Source organism: Rattus norvegicus, chromosome 3, assembly GCF_021556685.1.
Source record: "Rattus norvegicus strain SHRSP/BbbUtx chromosome 3, alternate assembly SHRSP_T2T, whole genome shotgun sequence".
Taxonomy (NCBI): Eukaryota; Metazoa; Chordata; class Mammalia; order Rodentia; family Muridae; genus Rattus; species Rattus norvegicus.
The window spans coordinates 96,967,574-96,992,466 of NC_141536.1; the positions used below are offsets into that span (position 1 = coordinate 96,967,574).

General features: G+C 36.9%; 1 protein-coding gene across 1 annotated transcript in view; it reads right to left on the reverse strand.

Moving 5' to 3' along the window:
- The window catches only part of Ano3 (anoctamin 3), a 376,269-nt gene that overhangs the window by 327,930 nt on the left and 23,446 nt on the right, over positions 1 to 24,893 (reverse strand). The window contains exon 2 of the mRNA XM_087651939.1: positions 19,605 to 19,679. Coding sequence (XP_087508065.1) covers positions 19,605 to 19,679 — 75 coding nt within the window. The remainder of the gene's footprint in view (positions 1 to 19,604; positions 19,680 to 24,893) is intronic.

Genomic DNA, 24,893 nt, shown 5'->3' on the forward strand with positions numbered 1-24,893 from the left:
TTAAAGCACTGTTCAGAAGTAGCAATCCTAACAGATGTGACCAAGAGAACGCAGTGAAGGAAAAGCAATAGCCTCACCCTTGTCTGAGTTTAGCCTCATGAGGTTTAATCTTTACCCAGAAGGTTTGAGAATTCAAATGATTGTTTGAGAAAACAATATAGGGGAAATGTAGAGAATTAAAACAAAGTACATGGTAATTTATTGTATGAAAGCTTGAATTTCATGCTCTTGCTTAATGCTTTTTATAAGGCACCTATAGAATTATTACCCTGTATAGTCTGTCAACACTTTTTCCACAACTTCAATTATAGGATGGTAACATAAGTTTTACACATCTTTAAAGAACTGCGGCTATATATAGATTAACTCTGCCTTTATAAAATTCTTTGAATGAAGTTCACTTAAATGAATAAAATGAAATGATATTTGAGTTTGTGCTATTCATTGACCCTTCAAGGAGATTCATCTGTCCCCTTGACCCCTTCTCAAATGCTGTTTCTAAAAGTATGTCATGATAATGGATTTCTTCTTTACAGATCTCTCTATGTTTGCTGCTCTATTTCCTCCAGTTAGAATGATATTATTTAAGCTTTCTAAATTTTTTTCAATTCGTATTCATCCTTTAAGGCACAATATAATGTCATTCCTTGCATGAAAATTCCCTTCATTCAAGGCACCATAGAATGCCATTTCCTGCCTACAAATGTCCTTAATATCCCTTCACAGTGAAGTGTATTATTCTTATTAATATTATTATTTCATGGTATTTTTCATGTTCTGACCATGAGTTGTTTATATCAGATTATATATATATATATATATACATATATATATATAATTTCTGAACAAACGTGCTTTATTCCCCACTACAGAATCAATTGTTTAAAGTATATTTTATATTGACTTTATTTTATGCATCTATGTTTTATAAGAGTACTAACATGTAAAACTTGACTGTAAATACTAGATGAATTAATGGTTTTCCGTTGATCTCCAAAAATTGTTAATTTGTCAAAAGATGATTCACAATAAGCTTTTAAATATAAGCCAAGTTTACGGATTACCCGTTGAGATTTGTAGATTATCTAAGGCTTTGCATGGTTCTACCATGATGTTTCTGCCAAATAGACAATCTCATTCCATTTTGCTAAGGTTATTTTTTCAAACCTAGTGGTGCAATAATTGTGAATTCATTTGCTATGATTGTGTATCTTTATCAGGTTTTCAATGAATAATCTGATCATAGCAACAACTCTACCACAATTTGATTGCTTTCCATGGTTTAACCAAAATTAGGATTTGGCTATGCTAGCTGAGGGATGGCTGATGTTTATATGTAGTGTTTTTTATAATAGTTTTGACTTTGCCTGACTGGTTTAAAACTGTTTTACTTTTGCTTAAGAAGGTAGGAATGGGAACAAGCCATGTATTTAAGGAGTAGTTGGACAACATAAAACAAATTCCACATTTTTATGGTGTTCATTTTGTTTGGACTTTTAGTCTTATTGTTTTTTGAAAGATTTTCAGATAGTGCAGAAATAGGGAGTACATAAAGTTGGGTAGGAAGGGAGGTGGGGAGGGTCTGAGGGATGACGGGAAAAAGTAAAACATGATCACAATATTTGGATGTAAAACATTTTAAAAAGCTGACAGAGTCTAAAATGAAACAAATAAAAAGTAGCTTTATCAAATAAACCTTTCCTTTTTGGGGATAATATATAATTAATCTCTGAAAAGGGAAATACTTATTGTGGTCTCTATTTAAATATGATGAGACAGTCATAAAAGTAACAGTATAATACTAATCAACCACTTGAAATGTTATGTGTAAGAACATATTTACTGAGAAAATTTTCTTGACACCTATTAATAAATTTAGACAGCAACGTATATTATTTTTACATAAGGTATACATATCTGTAGGTCTATCTGTAGTAAATACAAAATATAGATAAGCCTTCCTGAAGGTAACATGGACTACATAGCTCTATTTTCTTCTGGTTAGTGATATTTTAAGGTTACTTTCCACAAGTAACAGAGTAAGATATCCTAGGTTGCCTTTGTTCCAGTGTAATTATTTAAAGCCTCGAACTCTTAAAAATAATAGTTTTTTTTGAAGCATGAGTTATATGGTCTTTTTTTTTATCAAGATATAAACTCTCAGCTACTTCTCCAGTACAGCCTGGTTGTCTTTTGTAATGTACCCTATCCTGACATTCATGAACTCTACCTCTCTGAATTGTACACCCACAATAGTCTTTTTATATACACATTGTCTTGGTCATGGTATTTTCATAGCAATAGAAAATTAACTAAGACAGTTGCTTAACCATTCCTTGACCTCTACATCGTATTGGAGGAAGCAAGACATTGATTTAGGATTCTGGTTGTTTACCAACAAACAATGTAACAGTGGGAAGACCAGATGGCTTCCTGGCACTTGGTCATTTTACCTGTAACACGATTGATAGGGCACATTTCACTGTTTCACAATTAAAAGTTTTGGTGATCCCCCCAATGATTTTCATACCAACTGGCTTCGAAAATACAATATTATAACCATTTTGCCCATCTTATTTCTTTTACACATTTATAGAAATTAGTAGAGGTAGTAAAAGGACACAATAATCCATGTTTAATAATGGAACTTTGTGATAAATCCAAGTCCAGTGAGATCTACATTTAATATTGTGCTGTGGCAAAAAGAGTTTCAAAAACAGCATCACAGAGTAAAATGGTCATTGAAAAACTTAACTTACAAAAGCGAGTGTTGGTGATTTGAAATCAACTTAAATACCTAAAACCAAAGTGTGAATTTTAGCTAAATAACTGAGGTTTAATATCACTGATTAGTTGTCCATTTTGAAAAGTAATTAGCAAATCATATTGTATATCAAATATATGTCCTTGCTTGCTATAATTTTTATAGGAGGAGGTAAACACATATATTTTTATTACATTTAACTCCGTGTTCCAAATTCAGAAAGAAAATTTTAGATTTTGCCAACTTTAAACTAAATGAAACATTAAATCTTTGCAATTACCATAAGCATAGCTGGCACATGGTTGCATTAGCCTTCTGAAGTCCTCAAAGCTCCAAAGTCATCAAATGACTGAGGTAGAAATGATCACCAATAAAAACATCCTTACCCTAGGCCTGGCTTTCACCCAATGTGGGTGTCTCTGATAAGTGGAGGTGGAGAAACTGAAGCTCAGGGAGTATATGCCTCACAAACCCAAAACCCTCAGCGGTGATGACCATAGAAGGATCCCACAGTGTTTGACACACAGAGACTTTAGTGAAATTGGGAGAGAAAATCAAAATAGCTTGCAAAGACTTCTGACAACTCTTCTGTGATACAATGGTTAGGCCTAAGGATCCAGCTAAGCATGGCCCAGCAGATCCTCAATAAATTTGGCTCTTCTGTGGTTTTAGGCACATTTTTTTTCTGTGGAAGTCAAAAGAGAAAGATGTGAAGCATTTGGAATGAGCTAGCTCCATAGTAAGACTCACTTGCCGTCTTCCCATGTTTGAGGCTTCTACAAAGTCATCAGAGTTTCCTAACTACAGAGAAAGTTCTCCCTCACTGAGACTTCTGAAATTGTAGGTAAAGGGGTCATTCCTTGTTATTTCCATTCAGCTTCCACTCCCTTAAGGACAAGATTGCCTGTGATCATGACTGGTGGCCTGAAGGGGAAAGCAGCTGAGGGTAATGAGACCTCAGGCTGTGTGTGAGCACAATGAGAACAGACAACTCTAGGGAGAAAGGCTTCAGTGAGACAGCTCATTTAACTGGGGAAAAAGTTATTAAAACCTTTGGAGGGGGTTGGGGATTTGGCTCAGTGGAAGAGCACTTGCCTAGTAAGCGCAAGGCCCTGGGTTCAGTCCCCAGCTCCAAAAAAAAAAAAACAAAAAACCAAAAAAACAAAAAACCTTTGGAGGATGAATATTCATCATTGGCCAGGGCCAGAGTGCTGGGAATACCTCATTTTCATAGGGATTAATTCCATATGCTACTGGATGTGCCCTTTTAAAGGGAAATAAAGTTTAACTTGGCAATTGGGGCTACATGACCTCTTCTGGTGGGGCAAAGTATGGGGCAATGGTCTATGTACACTGGTACATGAGGTCTAGCATAGGACATGATCCTGCCAGTCTCTGGGGTTTGGACACACCTTGTCTCCACTCTTGAAACAGTCCTGTTTGCCATAGCTCCATGGCTTCCCTGGCCCCATAGTCTTGTCTCAGTTATTAGAGGCCTGCAATTCCAGTCTTTAAGATCGTTCAGATAGGAGATGTACTGGTCTTACCTTTCTAATTCACCTGCAGATTGCTGTACGATGAACTACTCAAGGCAGGAACCCGAAAGTCTCCAAAGTCTTTGCGCTATATTTTCCTTAGCTATAATGATTTGTAGCCAGCATTCTATTGCTATCCATAGTTAAGATTTGTTTCATTTAAATCTTCAAGGTAGTCAGTTTTAAATTGGCTTTCCACCTCAAATGTCGACACTAAACTCAACCTTCTCAAATATATTCTTTGGTGTCTTTCTGCTCCATTCATGGAGGGAAGTCAGGCAAGAATCTAGCTAGAGATAAATGACATCCATTCATCTACTCTTGGATTCTTTTTTGGTCCCAAATAAAGGAGAAATCATCATGATCATGGCAGATCAAGGGAACCTCTTCAGAAAAATGAACAGTATCAACATCCTTCTGCTTGCTTCAGAAGCCTATAGGATCCACTATAATATTCTCAACAACACTGGGACTCTTTAGCTAGTTAAAATGATCACTATGACTATAAGTCTTAAAATATCAGAGTTAGGCTTGTTGAGGTGGACAGGATCATTTACTCACCACTGTTGCTTCTAGGAAGAAAGGTTCTATTTCTCTTCAGTTCTTTTTTCCTAGCAATCTGTCTGTCAGAGGGGTTGAGGTGAGGTCCTCAAGTAATTGAAGGTTTCTGGCTAGAGCACCTTTCACTAAGACAGGAAGGCTTTTTAATTGCATCTGCTACTCTACTTCCTGTCAGCATATCAGTGCAATTCTTCACTCTGTACTCTCACCTATCTTCATTATGTCCTTCAAATGACATTTTACCAGGACCCTGTCTCAATGTATTCTCTCTCTCTTGGGATATTCTTCCTTTTGTGCTACTGGCAGCAATGGCATAAGCTGTGAGGCACGCTAAGAACTTTGCATGTGGGTGGAGATGGGTGTTCTGTGGTCGTGTGATACAGAAGGCAATTGGGTGTTGGGAGGTTGCTGAGCACCAGAGGGAGCATCACATTGAAAGCTGAGAATCTGCTGGAGAAGTATGCCTTGGGTCAACCTGTGATAGAGTTTTACCAATGGGTGATGCTCTGCCAAGTGATAAGAGGATGGCAGCTTTGGGACAGGAGAGGAAGAAAAGATGGAGGCCTGAGTGGATGTGCAGCCATTCGTAGCCTTGTTAGGCGCCAGAGCCATTCCTCTTCCCAGTGTACCTCTATCACATTTAGGGAATTGGTTGGTTCAGGACCCTGATAATTGCCAAATAAATATTTTCAAATGATGATGACATCCTTCTATGCTCTCCTTGACTGTAAGATGATAGGATTTACATTTTGGGTTAGTTTGCAAGGTTGCTTTGTTTACTTGAGGCTAGTAAAGAGACTGGTGTTTTCTCTGGAAGAAGCCAGCAAGTCACAGTGTCAAAACTTGGTCTGTCAGTTACTTATCTTGGGGAGAATTAGAACAGAACATAATCTCTATACTACTTTTAAAGTGGATTTCAGAAGAAAAACATTCTCCTCTGGGTAGGTGAACTAAAAAATACACCCAGCTGATGTTCCCTTCTTCATCTTTATCCTGAAGATTAATCGGTAGACTTCCTTTAACCTTCTCCACTAACAGGTCAAAGTCCTCAACAAGCTACACCACAACAATTTAGTAGATATTTCTGTTTTCATAAAATTTTTCCAACATTTAGGTGGTAATTGAGGCTTGTTCACAGTTTCAGGGGCTTAGTCTCTTATTACTATGGCAGGGAGCATGATTATATGCTAGAGAAGTATCTGAAAGAGACTTCTACAGCCAGAGCCTCAGGTAGCAGGAAGAGAGAAAGCCACTGAGCCTGGTTTTTGCATGTGAAACCTCAAAACCCTCCCCCGACCCCCTCCTGCCCCAGTGACTCCTGTCCTCCAACAAGGCCACATCTACTCCAAGGTCATGCTTCTTAATCCTTTCAAAGTAGTTCCAGTACCTGATGACTAACTACTCAAATACATTGCCCTGTGAGGGACATTTGTATTCAAAGCACTACATTCTAATGTTAAACAGTTTTTGTAGTTTGTTGCTGTAAAAATATTAAAAATCAAAAGCTGTCTTTTATCCCTCTAGGTCCAGCACCGCAGTGCCCCAAGATATCTGCTAGATATCTTAGGTCTCAGTCAGCAAAGCCTCTCACCCGCTCTGTTCCACCTCATATCACACTGCTGAAGGCTGCTCTCTGAGTCTGGCAGCAATCTCTCTACCCATCCAGTTCCCAGGGCAGGTTTCCATGCCAGAATCACACATCCCAACTCTGGGGTGGCCCAGATCAGCCGTCCCACCCTTCCTTACACTTAAATCTACACATGAAAGAACATACAACACAATAACTTTTGATCCAATTGATAAGATATAATTGCCCACCTAAACATACAAAGCCTTGTATGCAGCCATCCCTTAAGAACATTCATAACAACCTGTAAAGGTACAGCATGGGATCTTAACATCAGCCTCCATATTGTTCCACCATAGCTTCTCTCTCTGTCCCTCCTGCCTCTTCCTCCTTTCTGTTCCATTCTCCTCCTCTTCCTTCAAACTTTTCTCCCACCCATCCTTCCTTCTTGTCCAGTGACAGGCCTCTTTCTATCCTGTACCTGCTCTCACCTGTATTTTACAAATTAAATTCGGAGTAGGTTCTGGTAAAGTCACCTGAGTCCTGAGTAGGGATGAGGCAGCCATCCTTGGGACAGTGGGATTAGCATCAAAATACAGATAACTCTAAGGCAAACCACAACGATAGTTAAGAAAAATGGAAATGTAAGCCTAAACAAACAGGACAATTGAGACAAGGCAAGTAGAATAATACTATTGAGGTATGCTGATTACCTCTAGTTCATAGAAGAGTAAAAATGAAGTGGGATTTTGTTAGAGAACTCTCTGAATTCAGGAGAAAACTTTGAAAGTAAGCAAGACTAGCAAAAGCTGAGGCACAGGAGATGTATGTAATGAAGAATTCCCCAAAATATGGAGTGAAGAAGACATCTACTTAAAGAAACATCTTTGCAGAAAAAAGTGATGGATGAAATAATTATAAAGAACAGAAAATGCAGTGGAGTTTGAGAAGCATTTTTAGTTGAAAGGTAAATAAAAATTATATACATGTAAAAGATGACTGGACAGGGAACCACTTAGTAAAAGGGTATGTGTATAGTGTATCTTTGGTAATGAAGGGACATGGTATGATAAAGCCTTTTCCTTTTAGAATGTCTGGGCTTGTCCAGAGTGAAATGCAGTGATAGGAACAAAGATGGGAAGACGGAAGTATTCTACAGAAAGATAAAGCATACTGCAGAAGGTCTAGGAAGGAAGTGTTTTAGTAAGGGAAAGAAAACTTCAATGAGTGCATTCTATGTGTGTTTTTCTGTGATTGGTTTCCTCACTCAGGATGATATTTTCCAGTTCCATCCATTTGCCTATGAATTTCATAAAGTCATTGTTTTTGATTGCTGAGTAATATTCCATTGTGTAGATGTACCACATTTTCTGTAGATGCACAGAACACATGAAACTCAAGAAGGATGACCAAAATGTGAATGCTTCACTCCTTCTTTAAAAGGGGAACAAGAATACCCTTGGCAGGGAATAGAGAGGCAAAGTTTAAAACAGAGGCAGAAGGAACACCCATTCAGAGCCTGCCCCACATGTGGCCTATACATATACAGTCACCAAACTAGATAAGATGGATGAAGCAAAGAAGTGCAGGCTGACAGGAGCCGGATGTAGATCTCTCCTGAGAGACACACCCAGAATACAGCAAATACATGGGCAAATGCCAGCAGCAATTCACTGAACTGAGAACGGGACCCCCGTTGAAGGAATCATTGAAAGGACTGAACGGGCTTGAGACTCCATATGAACAACAATGACAAGCAACCAGAGCTTCCAGGAACTAAGCCACTACCTAAAGACTATACATGGACTGACCCTGGACTCTGACCTCATAGGTAGCAATGAATAGCCTAGTAAGAGCACCAGTGGAAGGGGAAGCCCTTGGTCCTGCCAAGACTGGGAACGTGATTGTTGCGGGGAGGTTGGTAATGGGGGGAGGATGGGGAGGGGAAGCCCGGGGGATGTTGGCAGTGAAACCATGAATGGGAATAACAATTGAAATGTAAATAAGAAATACTCAAGTTAATAAAGACAAAAAAAAGAAAAGAAAACTTCATTACTAAGAAATAATGGAATATTAGTGGAACAGGAAAAAAAATGAGAAAATGGGAGGCAGAATGCAGGAATTGACGGATCTCAGAGACACCTCAGCTAATGATGGATGGTAGACAGTATTAGCACCAGAACATAAATTCAGGACAGTCAGGCTCCATGGCATTTTCAGGAGTTTTTAGGCAAGATAAGAAGACTAGCAAAAAGGATTCTAAAATGGCCTCAGTTGAGGGGCATCTAACTTGTGTTGTCTCAGTTGGTAACTATGAGTGTCAAGAGTATAAAGGCCTGGGGATGCAGTGAGCCAAGGAGCAAAAGAGGAAGGACCAAAAAAGATGTCTCCACCTCTATTTTGTACATGTTTATTACTTGACAATCCATAAACCATGAGCTGAGCTATATTATACAAACTGAATCTCTATTTACGTCATCCACAAATAAGGCATGTTACATGAAACGCACAAGAATGAGAGTACTTAAGAAGAACCAGAATTTCTATTTTCTCTCCTTTACATATGTGGTATAATACATATTAAAGGGACACCTTCACCTTCTCTTTTCAAATGGATCTCAGAACCTTCACAACCCTCAACTTGAGTGCATCTTGAGAGTCTGTGGATGCTTTGATTCTCAAACCTTGCAGGAAAATACTAGATAGTTTCCTATAGCACAGTTTGGACAGATACAAATTGAAAACTGAGGAAACCTGGCCTTCTGGCAGAAATATCAATCATTCTATGATTCAACCATTAGATGGTTTCTATTTTACGGCCGGGCAGCAGTCAGACATCTTCTGTGTGTAGGCTCTCTAACCTCTTTGTAGGACAGTGTTAAGCTTTTCCTGTTATGTAAAAGTGACTCAGCTTGCTTATCAGTGTTGGCTTAGAACACTAACACCGAGCCTCCAGGACATAAAACTTTCTTACATAAAAGAGGTTAGAGGCCCACACTCCACTATGGTATCCTTTCCTCCCTATCAGTGCTCTTTTCTGACTGAAATAAGCTTATGTGTCACTTGCTTCTGTAAAGAAGAGTCTAAGTGTAAGAACATGTAAGGTTTTGAGTTTAAAACTCAAGGTAGATAATGGGAGATTCATAAAATTTTCTTATAACCTTGATTGGAATATTGAAATTTTTTTTAGATTCCAAATCCAGTGACTGTTGCAGCCTCTGATAACATCTTTCAAACTTATTCAGGAACAATAAAATTTAACTGCCAAAACACAAATTGTCAATGCAGTTTTCCTCATCTTTAGAGAAATGATAAAGCTGAAATAGAGGGACAAGCTGCTGGCTTAAGCACAGAGACTGGGATCAGAGTATATAACTCTTTGTTTATCACTGGTGTTTGGATAGCTCTGGGAATACTAATTCAAGCCAGATGATCTACCCAACAGCCCTTAGGGAAGTTAAGGACCTGGTTACAAAGATTGGCCATCTTAAATTTGAGCAATGACTTTATGTCCTCCTTTGTTCTAGAAGCCACAGATATAATTTTCCAAAATGATAATAATGTATTTAGCCATCTGTTTCTGGCCCAGGCGGACTTTACTTACCTATGCCATAAGATGAGCAGAGGTCCTAATAACTAACCTTGAACTGTTCTGTGACTTATTGTTTAATATTGTGCTTGATTCCCATAGAATGGAAATATTGTGCATTGTAAAATAGTAAGGAAAAACAGATGTAGTTCACCAATGAGATACAACATCACATTACATGTTTTAAGTACCAAGTCATGTAATTTTCATTACAAAAAACATCAGCATACGAGGTAATCATATTGCAATAATAGCAAAGATAATGAAGGATGGTAGCCCTCAAAACGTTTAAATCATAGGCAAAAGTAAACACTGAAAGCGACAGATTGCTTCATGTGATATTTAACTATGATACATATGACTACTTTGGATATAGTTTGTGACTTCTCATCTGTGCCCATTCCTCTATACCTTCTGTATTCTTTCATCTTTTAATAGCTTACTGACCATACTGTCAGCAGTGAGCTGGAGAGTAATTAGAGTGCCACCTGTAGCCAACTGTGTTTTCTAGAACATCCTTCCTTGTGTGGCTTTAAATTGAAGAATGAAAAATTAGTAAAAGCTTTGGAAGGCAAACAGGACACAGAAGCCTCCACAGTTTAGAGATCATGATGCTTAGAGGTAATGAATGACAGGGCTGCCATCCGACTTTGCCTCCTCCTTTTCCTCTCTGACTTGCCCCGCTACTATTCCTTCCAAATCTGAAGTCCACCAGAAAGAAGCCATATCCTTTTTCTTGACCACTTTTCCACTGCTCTCTGAGGATTCCATCTCTGATCTCTGGCAAGCTCTGCTATGCCTGTGTTTCACAGGGCATTATGTGACCTTTCTCTGAGTTTTCAGCTTTCCCTTTGAGAAACCTTTTCTCCCATCAATTTCACAACTGGATGAATTGTTATTTGTATATTAAACCCTATCTTTCATAATTCTTTAAGTATTTCCCATTCTGTTCCCTTGATTAAGAAGAAAGAAACAAGAAAAGAAAATCAGTAATAATTAAATCAAAACCAAAGAATATTTATAAATTATATTCTCAGACTCTAATCTACCCGTAGAAAATGATTTTAAATAGATAAAACCATGTCCCTATTAGTCATAAAAACATTCAGCAAAATAAAATTTGTTTTTTGAAAATTCTAATTAGTAACAAACTAGAAAGAAGCCATGGTATTTATTGTTTTATCAATATTAAGGAAAGTATTCTTTTTGCCTTAATTGGAACTGAACTGAAAATGTCTGCTTCAACCAGGAATGTCCTAGAAGATTATTTTATACAAATAAAACAGCCAACAAATAATAACTTATATGCCAGGGTGTCTATTACATCATTGATTACAGTTACAAAACATTGAAAATATTAATGCCCCTATATAGAGTAAATTATCCCATATTTATTATACCCTAATATCTATCCAATTGTTCAAGTGAGAAGAACATGTATGTAGTTGCATACTAGTTAATATATTTGGGTATATAAGTATGACTGCAGAGAAAAAGATATGGAAAGGAGAAGCCAAAATGTAAAAAAATAAATGAACATGCAAAAGAATTGCATTATTATAATTATGACTTCTGTAAAGCTATGCATATGTATTTATGAAACAAATTTAACATTAAAGTCATCTCATTATCTAGTCTAGTGATTTATTAACCAGATACAATTCTATTTGTTAGTAAGAACCTTGGTTTGAATATGCATACATATATTCATATATACATAACCATATATGCACATATAGTCAATTATGTATATGCAATATATATTAAATAGATAAAGTGTCACTCTTGACATTTTCTCTTTTAAAAAGATTTACATTGAAAATTAAAATGTACTTATATAATTTTCCCTTTCCTTTTCTCAATTTCAATCCCATCTGTGCATTCACATTTTATATACATATGATCTTTTTAGATTATTCTCCACCCGCTGCTCACCAGTCAAGTTCTCCAAGGCCTTTTCTCGTCTGAGTACACTAGCCCACACAAGTTGTCTTCTGAACATCTTTAACCTCACTAAGAAAGTTAACACTTAATTAAATCAAACCACGGGTTGTTCTCTGATTCCTTTATGCCAGTTAGTCATGTCCCCTTAAGTATTAATCATGTGCTAAGTTTTCTATTTCTCCTAAGAGATGTGTCATTAAATTGCACCTTTAGTGTAGTTATACATAGTATAATGCTTAGTCTCTGGTTTCCAAACACAGATTCAGCTGAGAACAGAGGCAATCTTGACCTTAAAGCATCTCAAGAAATCTCATACCGTGACTTCCAAGAGTATTTGTGCCACTAGAACTTACTTCAAACTTTGACTCAGTAACTGTAAAATTGAATCTTTGAAACTTAAGACAGTTTTTAATTATTGAAATAGTTATACTTGGAAATCAGCTACTCTGTCCTGAAACTGGCTAGGGTATTTCACATGGCATCTCACTGTTATTTACCCTACCACACATACATCTGTGTGATTTTTGTATGTCATTAGCTAAGACAAGTGTTACGCAGTACTAGTGTGCTCACAGAGCTTATTTTTACTTAATTTTTCAATTTCTATTTTACTTATAATAAACCTATATATTTCTTGCTAAACATATGTTATGTCATTGAGCTACACCCCTTTAGTATGAAAGGGTAGATATCAATAATTATTCTCCATGAAATCCACAGGGGTGAAATGAGAAGCTGTTGCTTGTGAATTTCGGTATCTCTTTCTAGACTTCATACTGAAACGCATGTACTCTACTTAAAAGTAGCAGGGATTAATTAATTCTCAGTTCAGGCCTGTTTATATACTTTCTCTGAGTGAAAAAATGACAAATTTAGTAAAACTGTGAAGAATTGTTACTAGTTATTTAATGACAGTCAAGACTATCAAAGCCATAGCAGAAGCATACTTTTGACGCAAATCTTAGCTTGGAATTGCTAAGGTCAGGTCTACCAATGTTTTCTTTTGTTAAGAGATTTGAAAACAGTCAAATCTTTGAGCTTCTTTTGAAAAATGAAACTTTCTATTGAAAACATCATAAAATGACTTCATGAAATTCATAGGCAAATGGATAGAACTAGAAAACATCATCCTGAGTGAGGTAACCCAAACCCAAAAATCATACATGGCATACACTCACCGATAAGTGGATATCAGCTCAAAACCTTGGCTTACCTGAGATGCAATCCGCAGACCACGTGAAGCTCAAGAAGAAGGACAACCAAAGTGAAGATGCTTCAGTCCTTCTTAGAAGGGGTAACAAAAAATTTACAGGAGGAAATATGGAGACAAGTTTGGAGAAAAGACTAAAGGAAAGGCCATCCAGAGACTGCTCCACCTGGGGATTCAGCCCATATATGGCCACCAAACCTAAACAATATTGTTGACGCCAAGAAGTGCAAACTGACAGTAACCTGTTACAGCTGTCTCCCGAGAGGCTCTGCCAGAGCATGACAAATACAGAGGCAGATGCTCGCAGTCAACCATTGAACTGAGAACGGAATTCCCCATGAAGGAGTTAGAGAAAGGATTGAAGGTGCTGAAGGGGTTTGCAACCTGACAAGAACACAATACCAACCAACCAGAGCTCCCAGGGACTAAACCACCACCCAAAGAGTCCACATGGATAGAACCATGGCTCCAGCTGCATATGTAGCAGAGGATGACCTTGTTGGGCATCAATGAGAGAAGCCCTTGGTCCTGCCAAGGCTCAATGCCCCAATGTAGGGGAATGTCAGGGCAGGGAGGCGGAAGAAGTGGGTGTGTAGATGGGGAACCCCCTCACAGAAGCAGGGGAATGGGGGGAGGAAGGTATAGACAGTTAATTGAGAAAGAGAATAACATGTGAAGTGTAATTTAAAAAATCCAATAAAGAAACCTTAAATGATCACATGGAACCAATGCCTTCTTGCCACGCTATCTCCAGCTCATCAAACTTCCGAAGTTAAGTGTTGGTTGATTTTTTTTTTTTTTACTTTTCTTTTGTATTATCAGGGACTATCTTTGCAAGGATTGGGTATTCTCTGCTTCACATGATATATGTCTGGCAACCTGAAGGGAAAACTTTAGGACAGCATGATAAACAAAGTGAAGAGAAGTTTCAAAAGTGAGGCTATTTTAGTGGTAAAAATGGAATCTATAAACTAGGTGAAGTTTGAGCTGCTGTAGTGAATTTGATTTTTATGGTCAGAGAGATGACAATGTGATAAATAACAGGTAATACATGAACATGTATGGACCGATTGCTAATTAGTTGGAATATTCCAGAAGCTGTATGGAAGTATGACAATCTATAACTTTCTTTTTGTTTTTTTTTCTAGTAACACAGTTACTAGGCTTGCATAGGATTTAGAGAAAAGGAAAAAGTATTACCTGTAAAATATAGAAAGAATAATATGTATTTATGAAACACTTAATATTAATTCAAGTAATAACTAGTTCTAAATTCCAAACAGTTACTCTACACTGAATAGCAAGAAGAAATAGAACAAGCAGCATAAGTAATAGAGGAGGGAGAAGGAGGAAGAGAAGAAAGATGCACACGAGGGGACCAATGTTGATAGTGTTTATGTTTTTATGTCACTTGATTATTTTGGCATGGAAGATAGATTAGATAATAAAGTTTTTATGTATTTCTTTGACTCATTGTTGTCACTGAAGATTTATTGTTAAAAATGAATTTTAAATGAAGTGATTATGTAAACCTCTTTGAAGAAATTTAATATTATCATTTCCTGTGAGCTATGATGCCATGGATCTCAGAGAGAGGAAGGTCCAGTAGAATTGAGTCTTGGAGATTCAAGATAATAAGAACTTTGGAAAATGAAGAAAGTAGCAGAGATGAAGACTGAGAAAGAGAAGAAGAATAAAGAGATGGATGGCTATGTTCTCTTTCCATTATGACAGGGAGCCTTCTTACATTTCTGCACAGTACTCCAGGCAATTATTTTCTTAAAGAAAGAAAAGTATTTGTTTTACTTGTAATACCAGGTTATAGTCCATAATTGTGGGGAGTCAATAAAGGAGCTCAAAGTAGCTAATCGTAGCAAAGCAGAGAGATAATAAAAGCATGCATGATTACTGTTCATTGGGCATCTCTACTCTTACAAAGTAGGGGGCAACCATAAAATGATACTCTGCACAATCATGGTTTATCTTCTAATATTCTCTTCCCAAATTGAGGTGAAAAAACTACTAGAAATGCTCACCAGCCAACTTGACCTAGGGAATCCTTCATTAATAATCTCTTCCTGGGTTATTCTAGGTTGTGACAGACATACAGCACGGCTCTAGGGACTTTGACCTGCCTGGGGACAATGAAGGAATGATGAAGTTACACACACACACACACACACACACACACACACACACACACATCACAGAGAGATAGGTAGAGAGACAGACAGACAGATAGACAGACAGAGACAGAGAGACAGAGACTGAAAGAGACAGAAAGAGATTGACGAGTAAACCTAAGGAACCTTGGAAGTTCAGTGTGTGTATTACATATGGTTGGACACGGAGTCAGGGCTATTGCCTACAACTTAAAAAGAGGTGGAATTATTATGCTTACTCTCTACTTCTTACATACTCTCTTTAAAAATAACGTACAAATTATATTTCATGTTACCTGATACAACGCCAGAAACCCCTTTGTTATAATAATAAAAAATGCTTGGACTTAGAAAATATGATTAAATTGTCTATTTAGTACGTGGTATTCTGATCACATATAACTTACATTTCATTATGTATTTGTGTGTGAACAAATTACATAAATACATACATACATACATAGATGGATGATAGATAGATAGATAGATAGATAGATAGATAGATAGATAGATAGATGATAGGTAGATACATAAGGATATGGATAGGGATAGAGGTAGAGATAGAGATAGCGAGAAATAGAGATAGAAAGATAATGAGCTTCAAAATGTAATTTGACCTGAACAGGTTACCGTTCTATTCTATGTACTATCCTGACTCAATATTCAATTGTGAAGTCGGAATCTGAAAATCTTTTCAGCGTCTTTCTGTTGAGTGTCACCAAGCTCAGTTTCTTTTGAAAAGGAGACCCACAGTAGTGATGTGAATATTAACCCTTAAGGATATAAGATTACTTCATTAAATGTATTTTATGAAGGTTTTTTTGTTTTTTTGTTTGTTCGTTTGCTTGCTTGCTTGTTTCAAAATGAAATGGTTGGTATAAAGATTGAACTTTTCCAAACTCTTTTCTAGGAACAACATGGCAAATGGGACAAAACAACTTCCAGTTTGGAAGTATGAAGTTTAAATTACACTCCAAAGAATTATAAATTACAGCTAAGAGGCTTGAGTCCTAGTGCTCTACAACACAGTTGGTAACTATAATTCACTATAGCTCCCTGCTTCCAAATCCCATCGGGTAGAGACCTGGAATCTCAGAAATGTGGATACTCCTGAGAAGTCAGAGGAGAATAACCTCTGCCAACAGTCCAGACACAAGAGGGAATCACATAGTGCCAACTGTGCTTGTGGAGTGCAAGGACCTACAAGAGCAATCAGGGGCAGGACCCTTAGATTCCTGCCTGTGCCTAGAGCTGGAAGACAGTCTCCAGGAGCACCACCACAGCTGAGAGCAGAGCACCTGTGCTCCGGAAAGGCTGAAAGAAAACAGGAAAACTCTTCTATAGGAGTGCTGACACAGAGGCCTACAGCAGGGCCAAGTCACTCCCAGAAACAGCAAGACAAGCAAACACCAGAGACAACCCAATGGCTAGAGGCAAGCACAGGAACCTAGTCAATAGAAACCAAGACTACTTGGCATCATCAGAGCCGAGTACTCCCACCAAAGAAAATACTGGATATCCAAACACACCAGAAAAGCAAGATTTAGATTTGAAATCACATTTTTTTTGATAATGATGGAGGATTTTAGAAAGACATAAAAAAAAACACACTTAGAGAAATTCAGGAAAGTATAAGTAAACAAGTAGAAGCCCTTAAAGAGGAAAAACAAAAATCCTTGAAAGAATTACAGGAAAACACAATCAAACAGGTGGAGGAGTTGAAAATGGAAATAGAAACAATAAAGAAAGAACAAAGGGAGACAACCCTGGAGACAGAAAACCAAAGGAAGAGACAAGGAGCCATAGATACAAGCATCACCAACAGAATACAAGAGATAGAAGACAGAATCTCAGGGGCAGAAGATTCCATAGAAAACATTGACACAACTGTAAAAGATAATGTAAAATGCAAAAAGCTCCTAGCCCAAAACATTCACGAAATCCAGGACACAATGAGAAAATCAAACCTAAGGATAATAGGTATAGAAGAAAGTGAAGATTCCCAGCTTAAGGGGCCAGTAACTATATTCAACAAAATTATAAAAGAAAACTTCCCTAACCTAAAGAAAGAGATGCCCATAAATATACAAGAAGTCTACAGAACTCCAAATTGATTGGACCAGAAGAGAAATTCCTCCTGTCACATAATAGTTAAAACACCAAATGCACTTACTGCATTAAAAGCAGTAAGGGGAAAAGCTCAAGTGACATATAAAGGCAGACCTATCAGAATTTCACCAGACTTCTCACCAGAGACTATGAAAGCAAGAAGATCCTGGACAGATGCCATACAGACCCTAAGAGAACAAAAATGCCAGCCCAAGTTACTGTATCCAGCAAAACTTTCAATTAACATAGAAGGAGAAACCAAAATATTCCATGACAAAACCAAATTTACGCAATATCTTTTTACAAATCCAGCCCTACAAAGGATAATAGATGGAAAACTCCAACACAAGGAGAGAAACTACACCATACAGAAAGCAAGAATATAATTTCCTTGCAATGAAACCAAAAGAGAGACAAACAAAAATAATTCCACCTCTAACAATGAAAATAACAGGAAGTGACAATCACTATTCCTTAATATCTCTCAACATCAATGGACTCAATTCCCCATGAAAAGAAATAGACTAACAGACTGGATACGTAAAGAGGACCCAGCATTTTGCTACATGCAGGAAACACACCTCAGAGACAAAGACAGACACTACCTCAAAGTAAATGGCTGGAAAACAATTTTCCAAGCAAATGGCCCGAAGAAAGAAGCTGGAGTTGCCATTCTAATATCAAATAAAATTGACTTTCAAAGAAGAGACATTAAAAAAGATAAAGAAGGACACTTCATATTCGTCAAAAGAAAAATCCACCAAGATGAACTCTCAATCCTAAATATCTATGCTCCAAATGCCAGGGCACCTACATTCATAAAAGAAACATTAGAGAATATGGGGGAGGACAATAAGGGGGATGTATGAGGGGAATACCTGTATGGGGGAGGAGGAGGGGAGGGGATGGGGGCTTATGGATAGGAAACCGGGAAGGGGAATAACCTTTGAAATATAATGAAGAAATATATAATAAAAATTTTTAAAAATTCAACCAAAAAAAAGAGAATTGTTGTGAAAAAAGAATTAAAAGCCTCAAAATGCAATAGAGGTAGAAATATGCAAAAAAAGGTAGTGCTAACTAACCTGATTAGATTATGACATGCTGGTTACTAGTTCAGTAACATACATGATATATACCATAAGTATGTATAATTAATTGTGCAATCTTAAAAATAAACAAATGGAAAGGAGTCATTCAAACCAAAATTTACTGGAAAAGTAGAAGAAAAATGAATTATTGCTTATTATTTACAATACTCAGAATTTTCTGAGGGATTACTTTTAGGTTAGGATGAAATAATTAAACTATGAGTATGAATTTGTTTTGGAAACTACCCTTTATATATATCTACCCTTACACACACACACACACACACACACACACACACACACACACACACGTGTGTGTGTATGTGTGTGTGTGTGTGTATAAAAGTGTTTCAGGTAGCAGAAAAGGTGGCACTACCTCTATGTAAATGCTGGGGGCTGCACAGCCACAAAAGCAACTCCTGCAGGAGGACCTAATTGAGGACTGCCTGAGAGACCAAGGATTGCTGGTGCAGACAATGCCACCAACTGGGAACTGCTGTTTAGAAGAGACGCTTTCATCCTCATCTGTACCTGTAGGGCTCTGGCAAAGCCTCTGAGGAGACACCCATATCTGGCTCCTGTCAGCAGGCACTTCCTGGCATCAGCAATAGAGACTGAGTTTGGTGTCAGACTGATCCCCAGGTGGGGCAGTCTCTGGATGACCTTTTCTTCAGTCCCTGCTCTACTCTCTGTCCCTGTATTTCCCCTGTTCGTATTTTATTCCCCCTTCTAAGAAGGAATGAAATGTCCACATTTTGGTCTTCCTTCTTCTTGAACTTCAGTATGATCTATGATTTTTTTCTTAGGTATTTCAAGCTTTTGGGCTAATGTCCACTTATCAGTGAGTGTATACCATATGTGTACTTTTATGACTGGGATTTCTCACTCAGGATGATATTTTCCTAAGGACTGAACAAGGGGACCCAATGGAGGAGTTAGAGAAAAGAAGGGCAGGTTGGGTCAGGCAGCAGTTTCAGAATTTCATACTGAATGAAACTTCTCACATTACTACCACATTATATTGGAGCTTTGAGTTGGTGGCAGTGCCTAAAGCGTCAACCCCAAATCTTACCTTCATTGTATTCGCCTTGGGCTGCCCACATACTCTTCTCAAGCCCATGACAAGATGAATACAACTTTTGCACATCTGTGAGAGGGAACAAAAGAACAAGATAAAAATTTCCCCCAAATTCATTAGACCAGAAAGAACAGAAAATTACCATTCCAAAAAAAAAAAAAAGAAAAGAAAAGAAAGCTTTTGTGTTTACTGTAGCTGGAATGGTTTGAAGTTACTCTGCAGAAATGTGTAGGAAGGCACAACTTTCAGTAAATTGCATTAAAAACTAAGCAGGTGGGCACATTCCCCTCTACTGTTATGTAAGCTGATTTAGCTGTCATCTTTGAGAAAGCACAGGGTGGCCAGATTTTTCAATTATATTCTCCCAGTGTGAGTAAGATGCTCTCGTTGTATCCTGCACACCCAACCTTGAAAGCTGTACCATTTTCTATGCTTAAATGCTTATTTTCACAGCCGTATTAAACTCTCAAAATCCTGTGACCTGTGCTCTTTTTACTTCGGTTTCTTCCGATTCCCTCATCCACAATAGAATGTTCTGTTTGGCCACAAGGTCAGCAAAATCTACACTTTAAAACACAGCTCTAAGTGATTTTTCAAAGTCAATTTCTTAAGTTGAATTGATATTTAGTGATAATCACGGAGTTTAGAAAAGAGGTTCCCCTGTTGGTAGGCAATTCAGTTCAGCAAAGCTATGCAAGTGTAAGGGAGAGTTAAAATTCTATAAATATTTTATTGAGTCTATTATCAAGTCTGTCTTCACTGGAGGAGCTGCTTGCACTCCAAACATTGCAAGGGAAGAAAAAAATCAGTACTAGAAGATGTTAAATGAGAAATTGAAACGTTTCAATATTAGCTGAAACTACTCACTGACTCCATGAATGATGGTCTTTAAACTAGATGGAGTCACACATTATAGATGACAATACACAGCCTAGCCCACAACTGTTTTTTATGATTAAGACCAGAGCTGTCAGTGTGTAATATTGTTTTTGTCTCCAAAAGAGCTAGTGAGTCAGTTCAGACTACAAGTGAGTCATGGCTCTCCTCATTGGGTAACCTTGAGGAATTCCTTTTCTCAATTTCGTTTCTGAAAAATGAATTGATTGAACTTGATTATATAAAAATTCATATTTTTAATTTAAAAAGATACTGGATTGAAACATTGGACCAAAAGCATTGATTTCATAATATTAATTTCATACGTAACAGATCACATGGGAAAATGAATATAAAATTTATAAAATACGAATGGATTTCTTCATTTAAGAAAGAAAATCTTAGGAAAATATGGAGAAAAAAGAGCTGGTTTGCTTGTTTAATGATAGTAATGTGTGTTATATACAATCACATAGAAATGTGCATGCAGTATTTGGAAAGCATAAGATGACCTAAGAAACTTTTGTGCTTTTTGATTTATTGGTGCAAAAGAGCAGCTCAATTTCACTGTAGATCTTGTTAGAGCCCTGAAAAGACTCCCATAAATCAGCATGTCCTCAGGCTGCCAAGCTGGTAGGTATAGAATTTTTTTAATGGGACAGAAGGAGTGTGTTCTTAAATATATTGTCAGACTGTAATTCAGTAAAATTATAAATCAATTGTGGAAGTTTTGTAAAGCTCAATAATAAATCTTAATACAAGAAGAATAAAAGCACAATTAAATTGGCATCATACCTTGGCATATATATCGTTCAAGAAAAAGGTATCAACTCTTACAACTAAATAAATGGTTTAAAAATGTCATTTATCCAGCAAGTTGTCATAATTTCTAAAAACACATATAATCAAAGTTATGATAACATGAAGAAATAGAGTATATCTTACATTACTGTCAGGGAAACTGACATCAACTCAATCTGAAAATATAAATTCAAAAAAATTATTTTCTATAATCTCCTTAATAAAACACATATACAAATAATCAAAAGAGAATGTTGTTTGCTGCAATTCTATATGCAATACTAAAAATTGAACATAAATACTGAAATAATTTTATGTATAAATATGAGAAAATGAATGAAGTAGTGTCAGTGTGGATTTATAAAGACATGACTACATATTACAACAAGAAGAAAGTTTTAGAAAGGTAAAATGACCATTTATAGCCTCAATGCTTTACTTATCTTTGCTTTACAAAGAAGTGTTTGGATGTAAAAACAGTTATTTTAAGAATGACTTTTGTAATTAGAATTGAGTAGAACTTGTAATTTATTAAACACAATTGATCCTTTCATAATCAGTGTTTTAAGTCTTAGAAAGTTAATATTTTACTTTTATTTTTGAGACTGTAATATAATTACAACATTTCTCCCTTCCTTTTCCTCCATCCTAAACCTCAATATATCCTGCTCCACTGTTTTTCAAAATCATAGCCTCTTTTTTCATTCATTGCTATTGCATGCATACATGCATGTGTGAAGTTATCTGTTTAGTCCATACGATGTTGTTTGCATGTATGTTTTCAAGGCTGGCTATTTGGTACTAAGCTATCAATTGTTCTTATTTATAAAAGTACCTTTCAACTATAACTGTAGTATGAATATGACATTAATAAAAGATATTTTGAAGTCTACAAAATATATAAAATCCTTCTATGAAAATGCGTGCACACACACACACACACACACACACACACATGAACACATTTGTTCATGTCTGAGCTTCACAACTGTATGAGAAGACAAGCCAACAATGAATAAATTAAAATTCATATAGAAGACTTCAAGTATGCCTTGAGGGTGGACCAGTAGAAAAACATATCCTCCCATCTCCTGATACCTTTTTCTCTCATTTACTTACAGGACAATTTTGTCATTTCATTAACGTTTAAACACTGTCTTTCAACACCTTCTCTTCAAATCTCACTCTCGGCTGATGGTTTTACTTCCTGTCTTATTTATGTGATTTGCAAAAGCATCCACAGTCTTCACACAACTGCTCACACATGTAGTGATATACCCCACCTTCCTACTTGAGTCTAGGTAACTGTATTTCTTGCTAAGGCCAATTCTTCTCCCTGTGCATATATCTTCATCTCTCTCGCCAATACCAAAGTATCAATTCACTGACCCCTAGTTTCTGCTTCTCTGCCTCTTTGTCTTTTCTGTGTCTCTGACTCTCTCTGTATATATATATTTGTGTGTGTGTATGTACATGTTGAAAAGTTAAAAAATGCTTCATTTTCCCATTTTCTTTAGTCTTTCCAGCCCCTGCCATGTCTTCCTCTTTGAAATTCATGGCCTCTGACCTGTTTTACTTTAATCACTTTTGCACATACATGCACATAATACACACAAAATTTCTAAATATATAGATATGGTTCTGCTAATTTTATTCAATGTTGCTCCATATTTTACCTTTCATTTTCTGTTGATTTTTTTCAGTACAATACAATGATGTTTTACTGACACATTCATAAACTTCTTGTTAAATTTTCTCCTCTGCTGTAATCCCTATCCTCCACCCCACTCCTGATGGTAACCTTCCTCCACTCAGAAGCCATATTATTCTTTCATTCCAAGTGTTCCAAGTGTGCTCTGGTTCCCACATTCTTTTTCTTCTAGGCTGTTTTTGATGACGTTTTCCCCTATGATGGTACTCTTTCTAAGTTTATGAATCCCTTCCCCACCGTGTGTGTGTGTGTGTGTGTGTGTGTGTGTGTGTGTGTTTGTGTGTGTGCATGTACAGTAGTTCTGATAGTCAAGCACATATATTTTCACACTAACACATGATGGTTCACCTTAAAAATCCATCAGCAGTAGAACCAATGAATTATGTTTACATATAGCCCAAATTGACACAACCACGACATTAGAGCAAAGCCTACCCCCTGCATCACCTACTTTTAATAATCTTGATTGACTCTTCCTATATCAAAATGCAGGCATTTTGCCACAGTTCTCTAGGCTTCTTTTGCTTTTATTTGGAGTGACTTACTGAAGACAATATCTTTGGCCTCCTTTACCTCAGAGGAAAGCCTGTATTATCTGAGTTTGAAAAGTTAGTTTGGAAAAAGAATCAAACTGAAAAAAAATGAGGGCTTTGGAACGTTGAATTTGGCAATTTTGTTTTTCTGCTCTATTTTTTCACATTCTTTCTAGACCTGTGGTATGAGGAATGTATGTGTGGATGGCCTTCGGTTTCCTGAATTTGTGTTAACTATAGGTAGGCAGTTTTATCAGATTCATAAGGAGGACAGAAAAGTAGGTAAGATTATTGGGTCATATATTTTAAACTCACCTCATGTAGCTTCCATCAATTAAACAAGTAACCTTTAAATATCCACCCCTATTTTTCTTGTATTCTACTTCAAAATTGTTCTGAATCCAGGTGAAGAAATGAGAGTCACAATATTTTGAAACTTAAAAATCCCAACACATCCAAAGTTCAAATAATGGTTTCTCAGGATCTCACATTTTCAAGTATAGTCTAAAGCCAGAAGAATATATGGGGAATGATGCTTTAGTAGTTTTGAGTTCTAACATGTATGTACACACAGAGAGAAATAATGTGCTGCAAAATAATCAAGTCTTTTTGATTTCTTGTAACCTCTCTCCACAGATCCATTCAAGGGCCTGAATGAACACTTCATTGGTTTATAACAGAGTGAAGAGCAATGGTGTCTGTAGAATGCCTACCAGAAAACTTGGTACAAATATGCACAGGAAGAATTATTGCCTCCCCTTGTGTCAATAAGTCATGGAGTAAATAACTGAACTCAAAGAGAAAAATGGTATTTAGGACATAAGCAATGTCGAATGGTGGAAGCAATACTTTGCAGCAAATGGCCAGTTTTAAATTTTGAAAGGAAAATGACAATTATCATCTTTTGAAACTGAATTAGACAAGTGAAGAAAAAGATGCCAATCTGTCCAGAGTGTCTACAATAGCTAATGTGGGCAGATAAAGGAGACCTTGTATTTTTTCAGCCCACTGCTTATTTTCTGCATAATTACAGTTACCAATGTTTTCCCCAAGCTGCATGAAGACTCTTGGGAGAAACCAGATGTTTTCTGCGTTGGAACCCTGACACCTACTGGTTATTTCTAATACTGACCAACATTTTCTTTCTTAAAAATGAAATTCCTCAAAATTCATGATATCCTTGTCCTTAATAGCTATTGCATTGTGTTGATGAACCACATTTTCTGTATCCATTCTTTGGTTAAAGGACATCTGGGTTGTTTCCACCTTCTCACTATTACAAATAAAGCTGCTGTGAAGGTAGTGGAACTCTTGGCCTTGTGGTGTGGTAGAGCATCTTTTGTGTAGATGCTCAGGAGAGGA